At 39.3% G+C, this 21706-nt stretch overlaps 1 protein-coding gene across 11 annotated transcripts in view; it reads right to left on the minus strand.

Annotated features, from left to right (window-relative positions):
- TCF12 (transcription factor 12) overlaps positions 1-21706 on the minus strand; it is an 807409-nt gene that overhangs the window by 234906 nt on the left and 550797 nt on the right. For all 11 annotated transcript variants that reach the window (XM_033920038.1, XM_033920035.1, XM_033920040.1 and 8 more), the window contains one exon: positions 17706-17758. In XM_033920038.1, the coding sequence (XP_033775929.1) occupies positions 17706-17758 (53 nt within the window). The remainder of the gene's footprint in view (positions 1-17705; positions 17759-21706) is intronic.

The raw sequence follows: 21706 nt of genomic DNA on the forward strand, positions 1-21706 counted from the left end.
TAAAGTTTTTGGGTGGTGGAACAAATCATCTGAGTTTCTATTATTTCTGATGGGGAAATTCACTTTGATATACGAGTGCTTTGGATTACAAGCATGCTTCTGGAACGAATTATGCTCGCAAGCCAAGATTTTACTGTACTTCCTGTACTGGAGCAGAGGAGTAGCCTAATGGTTAATGCAGCAGCCAGAGGACTTGGGGAACCCGGCTCATTCCCCTTTGCAGCTCCTTGTGGCTCTGGTCAAGTCACTTAACCCTTCATTGCCCCAGGTACAACATAAGTACCTGTATATAATATGTAAACCACCTTGATTGTAACCATCGAAAGGTAGTATATCAAATCCCATCCCCTTTTCCTTACAAAATTATGTAGAACGGTAATAGCACAAAATCTCTGAAGTCAAACATTTCAATGTCTTGGGAAATCACCATCTTGCTGTGTAGAAAGTAAATTGCCAGCCAGCAACAGAATAATAAAATACAGTAAAACATCCACTCATCACTTGAGAAAGCAAATACATGTAAGAAATGAAACTTTTGCTATCCAGATTCTCCTCCTGCGGACCATGAGACATATGCTGCACAATTAGTTATACTTCATGTTTATGTCACAGTAATGGAAAATACTGTAACTCAAATGATGCTCAGATGCAGTTTTCAAAATTTACCTGCAGATGGCTCTACAATCAAGATCCTGCAAGCAAGGAAGCTAAAACAATTGTATCCTGTTTGTTCAGAGTTTCACCCTATTCAATAATCAGTATCAGGGGAACAGAGAAACAAAACGATTTAAATACGTAAAGTGCATGTAAATCTCTGCTATTAGATTACCTTACAGACTTTTGGAAGAATAAGATAAAGCAGTAGAGAGGCTGAATTAATCTACTGTGTGCTTACTGGCCTTTTATTTCTGTGCACTACTGTGATACCTAGTTATTGCACTAATTTAAACTGAAAAAATCAGATGAAATCTACCTTGCCTTGCCTTATTGCCCAACATCTTTTTTTTTTTTAAATCAGGATAAAGGAGGTAATTTTAGAAAGGATTTTTTGAAGGTATATGCCCCTACCTTTATACCCCCAGGTGGCCAGCAGTTTCCTTACCCCTCTCTATCCCTTCTCCATCCCTTCTCCTAAAGGTAGCTAGTATCTTTCCTTCTTTCCCCTCACTCATGCTTCTAGTGAGCCAGCATTTCATCTTCTTTGCCCTAGCCCCACCCTCTGTCAGCTGCCAAAGTTTAAAACAGAAGGATTGCTGAATGGGTCTTGTAAGAAAGAATAAGCCATACCCCTCTCCCCTCCTCAGAGGAAGACTTGGGCATCATCCTATACTTACTGGACCCACAACTCTTTTTTGAGCTTTGGAGTCCACATGGGAGGATGCACAAGATGTGCACCAAAACCATGCCATTGGACCCCCAATTTTGCCACTCTAGATGGATCCCTCTTCTGTCTAATGGCAGGCTGGTCCTATCTGTATATCTGTATATTGTGGTTCTTTGCCTTGACCAGTGAGGTTAGATTTTATTATTTTGTAATTTAATTCTTATGTTTACATGTAGTGACTCAGTTCAAACTTCCTTTACTGAGGATGGAGAGTGAGATTTACTACTGTACTACAGCAATCATTGTACACTACCTCATTAGCACACACTAATGTCATTAGTGTACACATTTCACCACAGCTCAAATTTTGTGCGATAGGACCTAGTTCCTAATAATGCACAAATGTGCTGTTCGTTGGGTGCTAGGGTTCTGTTGCTCTTAATCTGTTATTTTAAATAGCTTTGAACTGTTTTATACAATCTTTTCAAATTTGTATTTAACTTTTTCAATATACAGTATACTGCATTTAATTTTTTTCAAATGTATGAGATCTGTTCATAAAGTTCCAGAATTGATTTTATAAAAATTTATTAAACAATCTTACAACTTATTCCACTGGATCCCCTTCAAAGTACTCTCCTTCCCAACATCATTTCTACTTCTGGAAACAGTCCTTAAACGCATCTTCAGGAATCGCCAAAAATTGTTACATCGAATTTTGATTTTTGTCTTCAATGGTGTTGAATCACTTTCCTTTCAGTGTGGATTTAAGTTTAGGAAGCAAGAAGTCAGCAGGAGCCAAGTCAGGAGAACAAGGTGGCTGAGGAAGAACTGTCATTGCATTTTTGGCGCAAAATTTGCAGTTGTTCTGGTCGTCGGTCATCAACCGTGGAACAAACTTTGCCACAACACGAGACATCCTCAACTTCTCGGTTAGAATGTTATGGCATAAACCAATGGAGATGCTGCATTCCTCTGCCAATTCTCTAATAGTTAATTGCTGATTAACGCACACAAGAACCCTCATCAGTTGATGTTGATGGTCTTCCAGTTCGCAAATCATCTTCCACTGATTCACAACCACTTTTGAAGTGTGAATGCCATTCAAAACACCTTTCATGGCTCATGACATGTTCCCCATAAGCCACTTTCAACATTTCATAAGTTTTTGCAGTGGTCTTACGCAATTTAAAACAGAACCTCACCTTGCAGCGCTGTTCATTGCATGTGATGAAAAATAGCCGATCACAAAAACACATTTTCACAAAAACTGCTGTAGCTTGGAGACGAAAACAGATATCAACAAATGGAGAAAAGGAGGTTACTCGTGAGGTTTCAAGCCTCAAAAGAACTTCTTGTTGGCATACAATTCAAAATGTCCTGGAACTTTCTGAATAGACCATATGCTCTAAGGGCTCCTTTAAGAAGGTGCGCTAGCAGTTTTAGTGCGCGCTACAATGCCACGCATGCTAGACACTAACTCCTCCATAGAGCTGGCATTAGTATTTTCCATGTAGCATGCTAAAAACGCAAGCGCACCTTCGTAAAAGGAGCCCTAAGTCACTTTGGGAGGTTTAATATGACTAAAAAGATATGAAATAAAGTGAACGATTAGATTACCTAAGTACATTTTTTAACTAGTTAGGCTTTCATACCATCCCCTCAAAATAGGGTTGCGAACGGGATCCAGGTTCATTCAACAGGATTGAGCCAGTCTTTGGTTTAACTTATTGCAAGCAGGGACTTGTAGACTTGCTTTTCATATGGAATGCAACGGGGAAATCAGAACTATAAGTCCCTGGTATAATGGGGTAAACCAAGGACTGGATCACAAATATGACAGGTGAATTTGGATCCAGTTGGCAATCCCTGTGCCAAAGGTAAGCACATAACTTTGCCTAGCATGGACCTACTTGAATACTGAATTAATTTGAATTGGCTTGGTTAACTTTGGCAGTTAAGCAATGGGACTTGCCAACTCCTGGACTAGAAATCTCTTCTCAATCTTCTAGGTTACTGGCCAACAACAAGTGGGGAGAGACACCATATATTCTGTGAATTATCTGTATCAAATGTTACAATCAGCTTGATCCAATATCAGAATGCATTACTCAATTTTATGCAGTTTGTACTCTCACCTTTCTCCTCTAGTATCGTATCTATATCTAATCACCATCTAGCCAAAAAAACACATAAAAAAGCCTTTAAAAGTGATATACTGTTGGTTGCCATAGTAAAATGATGTCATAATTAATGATATTAAAACTAGTTTCTAAGGAGGTGTTGCATTCTGTGATTTATAATAGCAGTTATGGCAATAAGATGTGACCTTTTGTAAACTGGTTGCACTAATGTGTTCACTTTATCTATTTCTTTAAAACAAATAAATATTTAAGACTACCCAGGTCTATATTCAGTTTTGAAACTATAAAAACACATTTATGCAGGTCTGTATTTCTCCATATTTTTCAGTGATCAATCTTTTTCTAAATAGTACTGTATTGCCCTTAAAAAAACCCAGTATACAAATATGCATAATATCAGTGGTATACTTAGGGTCCTTTTATCAAGCTGCAGTATGGGTTTAACGCGCATAATACCGTGCGTTAAACTGCCTGCCGCGCTAGCCGCTAACGCCTGCATTGAGCAGGCGTTAGTTTTTTAGCCGGCTGCAAGGGTTAGCGCGTGATGAAATGTCCGACGCGCTAACCCCGCTAGATAAAAGGAGCCCTTAGTGGAAAAATAACATAAGTTCTTTACAAGCCAAATAAACTGATTATGTGATAGCTGGGTGTCATGAGTGAAGTCAAGTCTGTTAGCCTTTTCATATTACAGTTGACTGACTCAAGGTTTATAACCGTTATGTTGTTTACTGTAAAATATCCGACTTGGAGTCTGGTTCCATTTTCTATTTTAATAATTTTTATTGGTATTAAAAGAAAAAGAATCATAAATATGTAAATCTCAATACTATACAATATAATATAGATCATAAACAAAAGATAAAACCAACCAAAACAAACAAGCAAATTAAACAGTAGATTAACATTTAAAATTGTTAATGATCATTAATGCCATAAATATATCAAAAAGGACAGTATGGATGTACTCCTTAATCAAACAAATCGTTATGGTTTAATAGGCGCATGACTATAAGACTCCAATGGCTCCCATATTTTAGTAAAATTTTTTAGAGCATTATATTTCTCTGCAGCAACACGCTCATACTTGGCAGTTATACAAACTGTGTTCCACCAAGTTATGTATTCCACTCTAGAAGCACCTTCCAGTGTTGCAATATGATTTTAATAGCCAAATTGATCAAAATTCTTAGTAATTGTGCTTTATCAGATAGAGGGGCATAATCGAAAGGAACGTCTAAGTCCGTTTTCGTCTAAGTCGCAAGTCGTCCAAAGTAAAAAAAAAGCTTAGAACACATTTTCAAAAAATACGTCCAAATTTTTTTTTGTTTAGAAAATCGTCTAAGTATACGTCCTACCGATCTGATCGTCCAAGTCGCTAAATTGTCCATCTTTATACCACATTTTTGTCCAACTTTTCATCCAAGTCAAAAACACTTAGAACAAGCCCTGTTGGACGTGGGAGGGGTCTGTAAAGTGATGAACTGAACACTCAGACATGGCACCTAAATAGTGGGGTACCTTATAGGGCACTGCTGTGAACTTCACAAAAAGGGTGCCATGTCTTCATCTCACTACAGCTCCCTTATAGGTCATGGTGAGCCCCCCAAACCACCTCCAGAATCCCCTAGACCCACTTATCTACCACCCCAATAGCCCTTATGGCTGCAGGAGACACTTATATGCCAGTAAAAAAGGGTTTGGGGGATGTATAGGGGAGTGGATATGTTTCAATATCAATGCAGTGATTACAGGGGCTTATGGGCATGGGTTATCCTCTCCATGGGTCCTTAACCCACTCCCAAGATGGTTTAAGATGCCTCTGTGCAGCACGACTAGGCTTTCCTATGCCAAGCTGCCAGATGATGATGTTCTGGAGGCACAATTTTCAAGTTGTGATTAATATTTTTTTTTTTTGGGGGGGGGGGTCGGTGATCACTGGGGTAATGTGTGGAGGGTCTGTATTATGTGTTTGCAGTGCTTATCTGGTCACTTTAGGGTTTTTTTGGGACTTAGACCATGTTTTAAATCTGTTCAAATCTGTTCCTAACATTGCTCAGATACCTCCTTCTTATTGTCAAATTGCCATATATCTTCAGTACCCTTTGGGTGTGAAAATGAGTTGAACTGTAAGATTTTGTACCATTTGGAAGCAGCCTCTTTTTTAGATGTTATCACTGAAAAGGGTTTGTTTAGAAAATTACTCAAGAAGCAATTATTTGTAGATGCCTTTTTCTAGCTAATAATTCTCTTCTCTGGCATAGTTGATGAACTCTTAGTGATTTTCATTATATAAGCCATGGTATTAGTTTGTAGATATAATTTATGAGGCTTTTTTGTGTGTCTGTTTTATTATGTTTTTATAATATTATGTATGTAAATCATGTACACCGTTTAGTTTTAAACGGTATAGAAATTTTTTAAATAAATAAACAAAAAGACAAAACGACAGTAGGCTTGGAGTGGAAGAATAAAGAGGTTTACTCTTCAAAAAGGCATTAAGGCAATGTTGAAATTGTATCCACTTATAAAATTGGCTGGCAGGCAACATGTATTTATGCTGTAATTCCTGAAAGGTTAACCACTTATCATCTTAAATAATGAATTGACCATATGCCAGCACGTTGCCACAATGACCACTCCACCATCTTCCCTTGAATTCTAATAAACTTATTATCCCATATAGGTAGGCAGTCATCAATCCCTGGTATAGTGGAAGTATATAACTCACTACAATATATAATTCAAGGTTTTTAACCGTTATGTTACTTACTGTAAAATACCTGACTTGGAGTCTGGTTCCAAGTAGAATGACATTGAAAAAACAGAAATGAATCAGAGCATTGCAAGCCTAAAATACAAGCTCTATGCAAAGAAGCTGAAGAGCTCAAAATGTGGTCTACAGAGAAAAGGAACAATGGTAAAGACTATAGCTATATTTAAGTGTCTAAGGGGTTTCAATACAACACAAAAAAGTAGCACGGATCACGAGTTATGATATGATTTGGAAAGGAAGATTCAGAGGAAATACTTGTGTATTGAGAGGGTAGTGGATGTCTAGATTAGAGAATGACACGGTGACAGAATTCATCACTGTTCCCGTCCCTGCGGATAATCACAGGAAACAATCCCCATGTCATTCTTTAAGAAGAGAGGGAAGAATCAGAGTATGAATGGGTACAACCACTGACCCTCATGCCTTGCTTTACAGAAAGCTGGTATAGAAGGCCTGAGATTGAGATAGACTCTAAAGAATGACATGAGATGGTTTCCCGCAGGGACAGGAAAGATGATGATTTCTGTCATCGTGTCATTCTCTAGTCTAGACCATAGCCTATCAGCAAAGTGAAAGTAATCCAAACAGTAACAGAATTCATGTATATACAACAGGAGAGAGATTACTGGACATATGATTGTATCGAGGCATACCTCTAATAATGCATTAAGGAGCGGGAAACAGAATGCTGTCCTTTCTCTCTCTATCCCATTCTTGCACTCCAACTCTACCCATTCTCTTCCTCTACTTCCCTCAGCCTCTTCTCCCCCCCCCCCCCTCCACTCTGTATCTTTGTCTATTTTCCCTCTTCCTCTACAACTCTATATCCCACTGGTTACTGCAGCCCTCCCTCTTCTCAAAGATGCTGCCTGTTCTTATTGGGACCACAACCAGAGCTGAAGACATAGCCTACACCTCCAGATGCTAAAGATGCTGCTCTTGCCAACTTCTTCCATACCATGTTCTGATAGTGAACAAATAAGCCACTTCCCTCTCTGTCCCCCCCAATCAAAGCTGAAGTTGTTGATGCCTACCTGAGGCGCAAGGATTTTTCAACCTCTAATAGGAATATGAAGTAGCTATTCATTTACGAACCTTAAAACAGTGGACTGAAACAATATACTGTATGAATTAACATACATACAATTTCTGCAATTTAAAAAGTTGTAATGCATCTTAAAAAATTTAACGGAAAAAGGTATGGCTGAACCACAAGAAAACAACAAAATCAGAAAAATATTCCAAAAATGAACTAACAATCAAACAATTTTCCCTATTTGCGACTACAGTATATATATTTGGCAAGTTCTAAAGATGAAACTATCTTTACATTTTTTTTCATGACTTTCCTGATTATTCCTATTGCTAATTCAAAACGTTAAAAGTAAATATGAAAGTAAACTCTATTCTAGAACCTAGACTGAGGGCCACAATCCCAAATATTTAGGGTTGTGACCTGAGCAGGCCCTGGGAGTTATGTGCCTTTCGGGGCTGCAATAATGGGGATCATGGTCGGAGAATGTTTGATAAGCGTTGCTCTGTTCATTTTATAATCTTTAATTATAGACAAGCAAACTTGACTGATTCAATCTTTTCAGACAGAGGTCCCTCGTATGGGCAATATGTATTATGGGCCTGATTTTATATATCATGCCTAAAATATCGGTGCCAACTAGGGTGGCATTAAGCGCAATTCTATAAAAGTTATGTGCAACTTGTAGAATCACACTTAGCACCACTTATCCATGATAACTTTTAGGCGCACCCATTACACCAGCTAAAACCAAGCCTAAATACCTGAACCTGTTGTGCGCACATCAGTGCATATTCTACAAACTTGCACATAACTCAAAATCATACCCGCAATTCACACCTAATCAAGCCTCCTTTCAGCATTGCACACTTGAACTGATACATAACTTTAATAAAATTGCACCTGTCATGTTATACGTGTACTTCCAAGTAACATCAATTATGAGGTGTTAATTGTCAATTATTGGTGCCAATTAAGCCTATTATTCAATTAAGTTGTACGCATACATCGGCTACGCACATTGTTATATGTGCAGAACTTTAGGTGTCATTTATAGAATTGGGGGGTAAATGGATAGGTCTGGAACAGCCTCTTCACCCCAAAATACCAAAATGCAATTTAGAAACAAGATTGGTAGAGTGCACTCCATAGAGTATACAACATTTCTAAATGCATTCCCAAGGTTTGGACAAAACAGGGACTGTGTTGCAATATATATGCATATTATATAAAATACTGATATTTCAAGAATAGTCTGACTTCGACTTCCTCTTGATCGCCCTCATATGAATTGGTAATAACCCTAGACCCTCAGAAATACCACCAAGATACTCAAACAGATTTCATAGTATCTGGCTTTATGCATTGGATCTTCACCGGGTCTCTCAACTTAATTTTACATGTTACATATTTCCAATTTACTATAAGTGTCTTTGAATTGATAAATGCTTAATAAATACTTTTTTCTATAAATACTTTTTTTAGATACTTTTTTAGTTAATACTTAGCTTTGAGTGGTCAAGTTCTAAGGGATAAATATGCCAACATGTTTCACCCTGGGGGTTTCTTCAGGGCTACAATCCCTTATGTGAATCTAATCACCCGCACCGACAGGAACTTGGAGGTCGGTGTGGGTGATTAGATTCACATAAAGGATTGTAGCCCTGAAAAAAAACCCCAGGGTGAAACTTGACCACTCAAAGCTAAGTATTAACTAAAAAAGTAATTTAAAAAGTATCTAAAAAAATATTTATATAAAAAAGTATTTATTAAGCATTTATCAATTCATAGTAAAATTGGAAATATGTAACATGTAAAATTAAGTTGAGAGACCCGGTGAAGATCCAATGCATAAAGCCAGATACTATGAAATCTGTTTGAGTATCTTGGTGGCATTTCTGAGGGTCTAGGATTATTACCAATTCATGTGAGGGCGATCAAGAGGTAGTTGAAGTCAGACTATTCTCGAAATATCGGTGGATATACTCTCACAATCATTTAGATACGCCAATCATCAATTTATTATATAAAATATACACAGAATATGTTTATTCATTTAAAACATTTATAACCTGCCTATCCATAGTTCTGGGTTAATTGCAAAATAATATACAAAATAAAATCTTTACATAAAACATGAAGGAAAAAATCCAAATCAAATCAAAACAAAGAATACAACCCATTCAAATCAAATTATAACAAACCCAACACATACTGTAGATCTAATACAAGAAATAACCTGAGTCTTGTAGCCAACAGAAACTAATTAGAGAAATGTCTGGCCAAAAAATAATTTCTTCACCTGCTTTCTAAAACTCCAATAGTTTTCCAGTTCAGTGAATGTTTTATTCCATTGCACTGGCCCAGCCAGACAAAAGCACCTACTATACATCTCCACTAACCAATATCACCATTCTCAGGGTAATTGCAGGGCCCTTGTGCCCTCACATCTTAAAGCTCTCACTTGTGCATGAAAATACAAAATAATAAAACTAAACCTCTCTAGATATTGCTCAATAAATCAAATAATCCCCTTAAACCTAATACACCAAATTACTGGCAACCAGTACAAAGACAAAATTGACATTACATGCTCAAAAAAAGTGGGCCAGAATCAAAATTTGAGCTACAGAATTCTGTACTGTTTTCCTCTCTACCACCTCCCTCGAGACAGCATTCCAGGCATCCACCACCTTCTCTGTGAAAAAGAATTTCCTAAATTTACTCCTAAGTCAATGGTCTCATACCCGCGTCCTGGGGGCCACATGCAGCCCGCCAGGTACTATTTTGAGGCCCTCGGTATGTTTATCATAATCACAAAAGTAAAAACAAACAGTTTCTTGATCATATGTCTCTTTAGCTATAAATGACAATATTATTATTAAGACATAGCCAAAAGGAAAGATTTATAAACTATAAAGAGTTTTACCTCATGCAAAATTGTCATTTCTTTAATCATTAACTATTTTTTCTGAGGCCCTTCAGGTACCTACAAATCCAAAATGTGGCCCTGCAAAGGAGTTTGAGACCACTGTCCTAAGCCTACCACCCTTCAACCTCAATTTATGTCCTTTAGCTTTACCAATTTCCCTTCTCTGAAAAAGATTTGGTTCTATATTAATACCTTTCAAATATTTAAATGTCTATTATCATAGCACCCCTGTCCCTTATCTCCTCCAGAGGTCCTTTAGTCTCTTCTTATACTTCTTTTGGCTCAGACCCCCCAACCATTTTTCTTGCTTTCCTCTGAACCGCTTCAAGCCTTCTTATATCCTTGGCCAGATGCGGCCTTAAAAACATCTGGATAAATTTCTCAGGCAAATACAGGCAGTCACTAGGTTAAGAATGTCTGACTTATGTCGGGCTTGTACTTATGAACTGAGGTTTTATTCTCCCTTCCTGTGCCAATGCGCCCCTCTTCCTCCCTTCTATGTCCCAACACGCCTCTCGTCATCCTTCCCTCCCCTTGTGCTGTGTCCCAAATTCATGCCTCCCTCCCTCCCGGGGTGTTTACCTCCTCTGGACAGCTCCCTCCTCCCAGCCACAAATATCTTCACAAAGCCATAAGCAGTGGCTCCTGACGCTAGCAGCGGTTGACCTGGAAGCCTTCCCTCTGACATCAGGGGGAAAGCTTCCAGGTCAGCCAAGGGCTGTATGTAGGTCTTAGCCTTGCGTTGCCCCATTGGAGCTCTCTTCTAGAATCTACAAAATCTCTAGTCCACTGTGGCTCCACTGGTGCTCCAAAGTGGTTCTTAAGGGGCCTGGCTTGCACCTAATTCATGCCCCTTTGGCCTTGCCCTGTGGCCATGCTGCAGGAAGCTGCTGGCTTTTAGCCCTGAAGGGGACTCGTACTGATGATGTCAGTAGGCCACCGAAGTTCTCTCTTCATAAAGAGGAGGTCACAGATGGAAAAAAACAGCTGCAGGGCACCGCCAAACTCTCCAAGCATACTTCCCCTCTCCTCTCAGAAGGGCTATTCTATCACTGCATGCAAATTAAGGAATTCTGACATTTCAAACACTGAAAAGCATTAAGGAGCCTAACAAGACACCATAGCTCAGACCAAAGGTAAGTGTGGTACTACTAGCATAGAATGCATAGAGTGATACTAGCTGTCTCAGAAACTGAATGTCTTACTATTTCATCTTTATTAGCTATTCATAGAATTACTTGATGTTGGGGGATGTGCCTATTTACATAGCTGTTGACCAGTGGTCCTATTAAGACTAACAATTTTAAGAAAGATTCTGGAACACATTTGAGCTTAGGCCCAAAAGGACCCAGAAGAGTTTCTAAGCAGTTTTCTCTGAACACTGACAGAAATATTCAAGCTGAAGAAGTTCCTCTAAACTACAATGAACAAACTAAACATGATTTAATGTTTGCTACTCATATAATCAGGACACCTGGGAATGCTCCTTTATATAACTGGGAATATACCTTTGTGTGAAGGCAATTTTGGAGTCATAAGCTCCAAGAAGCAATAATCATATTAGCCAAAATAGACACTGCACATTGAAAAGCATTATACCCAATTGAGGTTTTATGTCCTTTCCTCTCTCTTCCTCAATTATATGGCATTTAAAAACCTCATTATTGAAAAATGTCCTTTCATTACAGAGTTCTCTAAGACAATGATTACAATGGGAGAGACATCACATAAACATTCAAACGGTATATATAGTATTTCTAATTTTTGAACAATATGAATTGGTGGAAAATCTCCAGTACTTGATATATTTTGCTTTCTTGAATCCATATTCCTTCAATCATCAAGAAAAGTAACAAGAAACATTAAGAACATATACATTGCAACTTCAAATTAACAGCCTTCAAGAAAAACAAGTTACCGGTATATATTTCACCTACTAATATGATTTCTTTTAACCTGTGCAATCCCACTAAATATTAATGTATAATTTAACTTTTATTACTCAGACAGTATTATAGTAATAAATTACATGAAAACTGCATAGTTACACATTTTAGCCAGTCTGTCTCATAGGAAATATAAATTTTGCTAATCCAGCTGTAATCATCTGATAGACTGTAAAGCCAACTCTGCACAACACTTAAGTATTCAAATATAAACTGCTATGATATTTTTAGCCAATGCTAATATATCTATCTATAAATCTATCTACATCTATACTGTGAACTGAAAAAAAACCCCACACCAAAATGTTTTTTGTTATATCTTCCACAGAACTCGAACAAATCTTATGAAATTTAGTGAGTCACGTCCCAAATGAAGTTGATGTAAAATGTTGTTACGCATTTCTAATTGGATCGTTAATATAAGGAACAATTGGTCTGGTCAAGCCTACAGATTACTACTCAGGAAGATATTGGGATTTTAATCGACTCATTATCAAGTTAAGAGAGCTTCATTGGGCCTGAATGTCTTCAAAACTTAACATCATTAAGAACCTTGAAGATTGATTGATGGACTCTATTTTAAAGCTTTAGATAGTACCTGTAGCTTTTCCAGCCTATGATTTTGTTATTAGTAGCACTTTGCACTTTGTATTACATGTTATTGTAGATTTTAAATGTAGATGAAATAAATTTTGTTAGTTTTTAGGATATGAATTGAATTAAAGAAATCAATAAATTATATATTTAATTAATTTTATGTTGTGGTATTCTTGGTGTAGTATTTTAATGAATTGAATATCAGTAATTGACTATATTTACCCTACTTTGTATAGTTGTAAATATTTCCCCACCACACCACAATACTAACTTGTGAAAATGAATTGTTGCTATGGGATATGCACAGAAGCAGACAATTGTACAGTCTCTGTATCAAAATGGTTTTCACTGCAGAAGACCAAATTCTAAGAAAGAATTTTGTATTGCCAAAAGGTTACAGCAGTTGATGATTGTTGAAAGAGTTTCCACAGAAGAGTTGGAACAAAAACGGCCTTGATGAGCAATGGGCACTGTGGATTGTAAGCCAGGCAGCAGATGACCGCGCTCGATTCGCACACAAGAGTATATTGATGTTGTATGCAATCTTGTACTGAGTCAGGAGAACGAACCACACACACATCAAACTCTTCACCAAAAAGCAAGAGAAGTAGGAATAAGCCAGACAAGGATTATTGGAAAGGCATTCTTGAACTGAAGTTTCCAGATCAAAGACTGTAAGCCACGCCAAGCGGCACACTACAATTGTCACTGCAGATGTTCAGGAAGAAACACCAAAATCATCATAAGTTCTAACCATATACGAGGAATTCCTCAAACTCTGACAGTTTAAGTATGGATTTAAAATAAATGTTTATGTAGAATTGGTGGTTCATAATTCTATTGATGAGCATAGATGATTGGAAAATGTGTCTGCCAAGAGTGTCCAATGTTTTGGCTTCTCTGCCTGGAGGAGCAGAAGTGTAAGATCATGAGCTGTGTGATCATTTGAGGGTAGATTCCACAATTAATGAATGATGTTGAACTTGAGTTCTCTCATAGTCTAGAAACTTTTGAATTCTATACATTGTGCCTATCTTTTTAGGAGCTACCTGAACTGACAGAGGATTCTCCCAATTCTTAAATATAGCTTCTTTCATGACCCTATGCTAAGGTACCTTAATGCATTCATTTGGTGGTGCCTCAAAGTCAAGGAATTCAAAAGGTTCAGAGCAATGTTCTTCCTCTGTTTTCAATTTGATGGGCAAAACCTGACCCTTCTGCCCCATGAAGCCAGATGGTGGAGACTTGGGTTGCTGAGGAAGAGAGTAATGATCAGAAGGTATACCATAGGGTTCTTCTGTTTAGTTATCTGGCAAATCCTCCTCTGAATTGTTAAAGATAACTGAGTCAGATTCCTCAAATATTCATGACTAGGTGAATGACTAGGTGAATGAGGAAGTGTGCATTGAGAATCACCGACTATGTGTTGAGGTGTAGGTTGATGGTCTGATCCAGGAGATAATTTCTCCAGCAATTACAATGCCTATGATGAGTAGGTCCTTGCTAACCCTGATGTTCTGTGGATTCGGAGATGGTAGTTTCTAATAATTCAGTAACATTGAGGGAGTCTGTTGGCAAAATTTCCTCTACACATGGGGCAGTTCCTACTATTTTCTTTTTTGGCAAATAATAAATTCTATTAAGTGGAGGAAAATGTTTTGGGGAAAACTTTAGTGTTTCGGTTAAGTACCTTTTCCACATTTCAGTAGGTGCAACCCCCAAGGCCTTCGGAAAATTCAACAGGCGTACATTTAATCTTCGGTTGTAATTTTCCATTTGTTCAATTTTTTTACTCAAAACTGTTCGTTCCTTTATCAAGTTATTAGTTACAGCTTGAATATTTACCACATTGTCCTTAACTTCTTTTATCTCCGTTGAAAAGTCTCCTTTAGTTTTCTCCAAGAATTTACCCAGAGCATCTACAGTACTTACAAGTGCTAGTTCTTGTGAAGATCTAGCCACCTGGATGTTTAACCGCTTGAGAGAGTCCCAAATCTTCTCGAGGGTAATCCCCTCCGACTTTGCTCCCCTTCAATCCTCGCTAGTCCAAGCCCCTGATATGGGATCTCCCCAGTGCTGACTTCCGCAGAGGGAACCTCCGTTCGTACTGCGAGTTGAGCAGGGGGCGTGGCAGAACAGTCTCCGGAGGGGAGAGAGAAACCTCCTGCCCGAAATCCCGTCACTCTTCTGGCTGGCGAAAGCCCGAGCCTACCTCTTGGTACATCGGGGCCACTGCATTAAAGTCCAGGATAGATCGCTGAATAAGGGTAGAGATCCGGGCCGCAGCAGGCTCAGAACGGACACTACCCTTCCGCTTAGAGTGAGGCATTTGAATAGTTAATAGAGGAAAAATCTACTGGACCGCTGGTAACACCGCCGGCTTCACGCTTCCGCCATCTTAACTCCTCGTCTTTGTAAATCTTGATCTTGTACCCGTTCTACACCACTCAGGACTTTGTAGAATTCAATCATATCTCCCCTTAGCTATCTCTTTTCCAGGATGGAAGCGCCCTAACCTTTTTAGTCTTTCCTCATACGAGAGGAGTTCTATCCCCTTTATCATCTTGGTCGTTCTTCTTTGAACTTTTTCTAGTGCCGCTATATCTATTTTGAGATAAGGAGACCAGAATTGAATGCAATACTCAAGGTGAGGTCACATTATTGAGCGATACAGAGGCATGATAACATTCTTAGCCTTGTTAACCATCCCTTTTCTAATAATTCCTAGCAGCCTGTTTGACTTCCTGGCCGTCGCCACACATTGGGCGGAAGGCTTCAGCGTATTGTCTATGATGACACCCAGATCCTTTTCTTAAGCACTTGAGCGCTGACCCCTAGCATCTGATAACTATGATTTGTATTATTCCTCCCCGTCAATGCATCCGATAACTATGATTTGGCTTATTCTTCCCCATCAATGCCTAAATCATAGGAGGCTGGGTGTTAGGTTCCAAGTCAATGCAGTACTGAGAAGTTTTTCAAACTGAGGTTTCTGGGCTTTCAGTGACCTCTTCTGAATGCAGAGACAGAGGTCACAACGAATGTCCCAATGTTCAGGACCCAGATACTGGACATACCAATTATATAGGTCAGAGCCTGAAATGGTCTAATTACATCAAGAACATTTCTTAAAGCCACTCGGTAGCCTCTTTGATATGGAAGGAAAAACAGCTAATGCTAAGTCAAAGGGCTCAATGACACAGGGAGGTTGAGTAACTAGGATGCCAAAAACTGCTGATGCTCCTGGGAGGAAAAAAGTGCTCGAAGCTGCCCAAAGGCCAGAAACAAAAAAATTGAGAAAAAATCAGATAAAGTACTGTAACATAATAAAAACAAGAAAAAAGTTAAGGAAAATATAGGAAAGCACAAAAAAAAGGTTAAAGTTTGATGCAGTGATGAGAAAACTGGAGATATAGCTTCTAAATTCCATGGAAAACAAATAATTGATGGTTCCACAAGGCAGCATCGGATGGGAAAGCACCAGCATGCGAATGGTACGAACACTGCCTAAAGATTTAAAGTGATAATGCACTTGGTAGTATCTGTACTGGGTTCCATGCATGATTTCACCCACACACACACACAGAGTTCAGGCCTGATGAATACTGATTTGAGGTATTTTGTTCATATTGTTTATCAAGCAGCTATTCAGGTCCTAGTGAGGCCCAAGTGCTTATGTACGGGAAAGCTTTCAAGAGTGCCTGCAGCTGCAAATCCTGGTTTCCAGGTAGGCTGCAGGTTCAGAGCACAGCTGCCCCAAGCTATACAAAAATTCTCAGCTCCATCTGGAAGAATGGTTAAAATAGCATTTCAGAACTCAGGTTTTGTATATCCTACAGGAGGGGAGGAGGGTGGAGAGAAGCAACAACTCCAAGATACCATCTAAACAGCAGACCTAATACAAACTAAAAAAGGGCAAACCCATTTTGCTCTTTCTCTGGTATTGTTGCCTGTGCAGGATGTTCCATTCAGTCTACACGGCTTTGAGTTATGACTTATCCGTGTACACCTGCGCCCATGTGTTAAGTACTGCCAAATAAAAGCCCTACATGCATTTACACAACAAAGAGACGTGCTCCGCAAGGCAGCAGAGCTTCCCGCCCCCCCCCCCTCCTCCCCTCTTGTTTGTTCTGCGCCCTGCAGAAAAAAAAAACCCTCTTTCAGAGCATTGGGGATTTTTCACTTCATGTTGATTTTCAAACGGGATTCATTTATAAACAGTTTTCTTCCTTTACAGAATAAAGCATATTTAATACACAGAACACCCTTACAGCATTAGATTATCACAGCCATTAATGATTCCCCCCACACCCCCAACAAAACCTTTCCAACCTTTTTCATCAAAGCCCTTTATTCTCAAAGGATAAATTTTCCGGCAAAGAGGGATCAACAAACTAGTTGCTTGAAAGCCTTCCTGATGCTAGACTGAAGTTAGGAAAAGCTTAATGAAGGCTTTAAAATCCACCAGGGCTTCACAATGAACATCTGACTTGGTGATTTATGCATATTAATAACCTCAGTCCTACTGAGGCAAGCTGAGCTGTACATGTCCTCCGAATCTTAATGTCTTCAGCTCCATTGGGATTATTACAAATGTAAATTTCTAAGTTTCTCAGCTATTAATCTCTGTCTGTCCTCCTGCTCAGCAACATAATGACTAATTAAACATCAAAAGACCTGTACAGGAGATCTAGTTTGACAGATTCTGGCCCAGCTCTCTTCCCAAGAGGGAAATTCAAATGACAGAGACAAGGGGGTAAGAGCATATGAGTGAGTTACAAATCAGTGCTGTGAATTCTAAAAATGACACATCAAATAAGAATCCTGGATCCAACTAAACCACTCCCATTATCCAGCTCAGCATCTTCTGGTTATTAGGCAAAAACCATTCTTCAACAATTAATTAGGAACTGTTTGTTAACCACATGTTATAACTCAAGACAATTCAGTACTCACCGAAGAGGGCAAACCAGGGGGCACCTTTCTTACTTTTTTTGTCTGTATAGGATCTGCAGTTAGAAAAGAATATATTTATTAGCTAAGTTTTAAAGGTATAAATAATGAACTCTTCAATGCAGCTGTGTATATGTTATTCACAGCATTTCACTTAACTTTTTAACGGAGGCGCGTTAGCGGTTTAACGCACATAATAGCGCGCGCTATACCACCGGCCGTGCTAGCCGCTACCGCCTCCTCTTGAGCAGGCGGTAGTTTTTCAGCTAGCGCGGAGGATAGCACGTGATGAAAAGTCACACGCGTTAAACCCACTAACGTGCCTTCGTAAAAGGAGCCCTAAGGTCTTGATAAACTAACCCCCTCTTTTATTAAGGCATAGCGCAGGTTTTAGCGCCGGCAGCTGCGGTAACAGCACTGACGCTTATAAATGTCCTATGAGCGTCACAGCAGTTACCGTCGCTGCCGGCGCTAAAACCCACTTTATGCCTTCGTAAAAGAGGGGGGGAGGGAAGCTTTTTTTTCCCCATAGGTAACAGAAAAGGGAGGATAAAAATTTAGAAAACGGAGGCCTAACTGTGATTTTCAGACGAGGGAAAGAAAACAACATTCCCTCATTTTTTTTTTTTCCACGATGAATATGGGGAAGACCAGAGACACTCACAGACCTGCAGGGAAAGGAAACCAGATCTCAAGCAGAGAATCAACAATTATTTTAAGTCATAATAAATCTCTGTTAAAAATGGTTTGAGGTAATAGATCATTGTGCCAACACTAGCTTATAATAAGCACAGAGCAGCAGAAGAGGCAAAGGTTACCAAGGGTGACCTTCCCCTAAGGCGGTGCCTTGATCATACCGTCTTTGATCTCAGAGGATTCTCCTTCTGAGAAAGCAATCACCCGCAGGATTAGTACCATTATCAGGCAGCAGCCAGAGACTGGGGCCTGATGCACAGCTTTTCAGGCACAGAACAGGCAGCAGAATAAAGGAAAGCCTTTAGCTAACTATTCCCATTTGACTAAACTGCGATAGCGGTTATTAGCGCAGGGAGCCGTGCCAAATGCTCCATGCTGCGCCTGATGCTCAAAGGAACTCCATGAGCGTCGGGAGCAGCACGGAGCGTTCAGCGCGGCTCCCTGCGCTAATAACCGCTTTCGCAGTTTAGTAAAAGGAGGAAAGGGGGGGGGGGTGGTTATGAGCTCAGCTTTGCCATTGCAGGTCAGTGACGTAGCCAGAAATGAATTTTTGAGGGGTCAACGGTTAACAAGAGTGGACACTAGCCACGCCATTTCCTCTGCTCCACCCTCACTAAAATAAACATTGAAAATACTTTGGTTGGTGAGGATCCCCAAGCCCTGTCAATTGAAGAAATCCAAAGCCTGGTTGTGAAATGCAACAGTAAGACAGTCAGCAGCAATATTTTGACTCACACATACTCGTGATTCAAATGTAATGTGCCTGGAAACAAGTTTGGCTATAATGAACCTTGCATCTATGAGAAGTAGCCATGGTCCCATCCATTGTTCCCTCTAAATTTTCATAGGCTTTGTGCGCAAAAAATTTCATCTGTGCGCATTTTAAAGAAAAACTAAATTTGTGTGCGCTATAAATATGATTGCTAGACGGCCCGGAATTGAGTTATGGGCATTTATGGGCAGGTCTTTGAGTTTAGTCTGAATTAACGAAAACACAATGTAATTTTAGTTACACTTTATGTAACATAATGTCTCATTTCAATAAATCATTTTAGGCAAAAATTTATTTTTTTGTGCGCACTATTTTAATTTGTGTGTGCAGGTTCGGCAAGTTGTGTGCACGCGCACGAGCGCACAGCTTAGAGGCAACAGTGGTCCCATCGCCTTAGTTCACATTCTTATCATTACAGACAAACAAAGTTTTAGAACATGGCTACCAATGGGATTCAGGTTTATTTCATTTTTGTTTGTCTTTTCACCAAAATTATTAACACTGTGCTAATATGTTTAAAGGTTTTTGGCTCCTGTTTAGTACAGGACACTAAAGTTTTATATCTAACATATTAGCTGCAAAATCTCTGCAATAAATAGTGAGGTTGTGCCCAGCACTATAAAGCACTGTGGTGTGGTTAACAATCTCCCCTCCCCCCACCACACACTTTTTACAAAACCACGTAAGCGATGTTTAGCGCCATGCTGAATGCTCTGCGCCACTCCAACCCTCATAGGAACTCTAAGATTGTCGGAGCCATGCAGAGCATTCAGCACGCTGGCCGGCGCTAAAAACCTCTTAAGCGGTTTTGTAAAAGGGAGAGGGGTGGGGAGTTAGCTACCATGTAGTAATACCATGGCAGATAAAGGTGGAATGCAGCCCCTATACCTCTGGAGGTCTAGCTAACTGAACCATTAGCACTGAACATAACAAAACATAACATAAAATCAGATTTCTAGAAAGACTGTATTTTTGATAGATTCATTTCCTAAAGAGAAGTTATACTAATTACAATAATTTTACTCTGTCTATTCGCTGAAAAAATATGACCACATCACAGAGGCATACCACGACTCACACTGGCTCCCAATACAAGCAAGAGTACACTTCAAATTCTATTGCCTACTATGCCCTGAATATGTATACCCTAGAGGAAAGGAGAGACAGGGGAGATATGATTCAGATGTTCAAATACTTGAAGGGTATTAACGTAGAACAAAATCTTTTCCAGAGAAAGGAAAATGGTAAAACCAGAGGACATAATTTGAGGTTGAGGGGTGGTAGATTCAGGGGCAATGTTAGGAAATTCTACTTTACGGAGAGGGTGGTGGATGCCTGGAATGCGCTCCCGAGAGAGCTGGTGGAGAGTAAAACTGTGACTGAGTTCAAAGAAGCGTGGGATGAACACAGAGGATTTAGAATCAGAAAATAATATTAAATATTGAACTAAGGCTAGTACTGGGCAGACTTGCACGGTCTGTGTCTGTGTATGGCCGTTTGGTGGAGGATGGGCTGGGGAGGGCTTCAATGGCTGGGAAGGTGTAGATGGGCTGGAGTAAGTCTTAACAGAGATTTCGGCAGTTGGAACCAAAGCACAGTACCGGGTAAAGCTTTGGATTCTTGCCCAGAAATAGCTAAGAAGAAAAAATTAAAAAATTTAAATTGAATCAGGTTGGGCAGACTGGATGGACCATTTGGGTCTTTATCTGCCATCATCTACTATGTTACTATGTTACTATGTTAAAGCTATAAACGGAGACAGCCCAACCTACTGGAACAACCGACTAACTCAATCCACCTCAACCAGACATAGGAGAACCCACTCACTATTCACACACCAACCAACCAAAAATGTCAAACAAAGAAAACTATATGACAACCTGTAGGGTCATGAAATGGTTAACTGTTGTTTGAAATACTACTCTGGCCTACATAGCTGGAAACAGTGTACAATCTGCTGACATCTGCTTGAAATATATGACCCTGCCTTACCACATTGTAAGCTAAATAGATAAGAGTTTGAGCCATGATGTACCCTGCCCTCCTGAACATGTAACATTTAGAACTGCAAGGCTTAGATAAGCAGGTAAATGAACTAGCTTCCTATAGGACTATAAGTTGTACCCCTGAACCTATCACAAGTGCTGGCTTAGGACCAATAATAATTGTAGAAAAGTTATAGAAGTAACAAATGAGAAGTTGTAGATTTTGTATATATTAGTTTGTGAAAAGGGCATAAAAGTCCGTGCATTTCCTGTTTCTGGCACTCTTGTAAGCAGGCTGCTCACTGCACATGCTGTAAATAAACCTCTTGTACTTTCTTCACGCCTCTAACTTTGTGTGTTCAAGTGACCTTTCATTTAACCTAATGGCCACCAGAGCAGCAAAACTAGACAGACAACTCACCTATCTGCTGCCTTTAACCACAGATTACAAAACCTTCAAAAAAGCAACAAAAACCCTACTCTTCAAAAAATACATAAAACCTATTAAACACAACAAGACCCATCCCAAGCTTCACCTACTATACTATCTA

Source organism: Geotrypetes seraphini, chromosome 14, assembly GCF_902459505.1.
Source record: "Geotrypetes seraphini chromosome 14, aGeoSer1.1, whole genome shotgun sequence".
Classification (NCBI taxonomy): domain Eukaryota; kingdom Metazoa; phylum Chordata; class Amphibia; order Gymnophiona; family Dermophiidae; genus Geotrypetes; species Geotrypetes seraphini.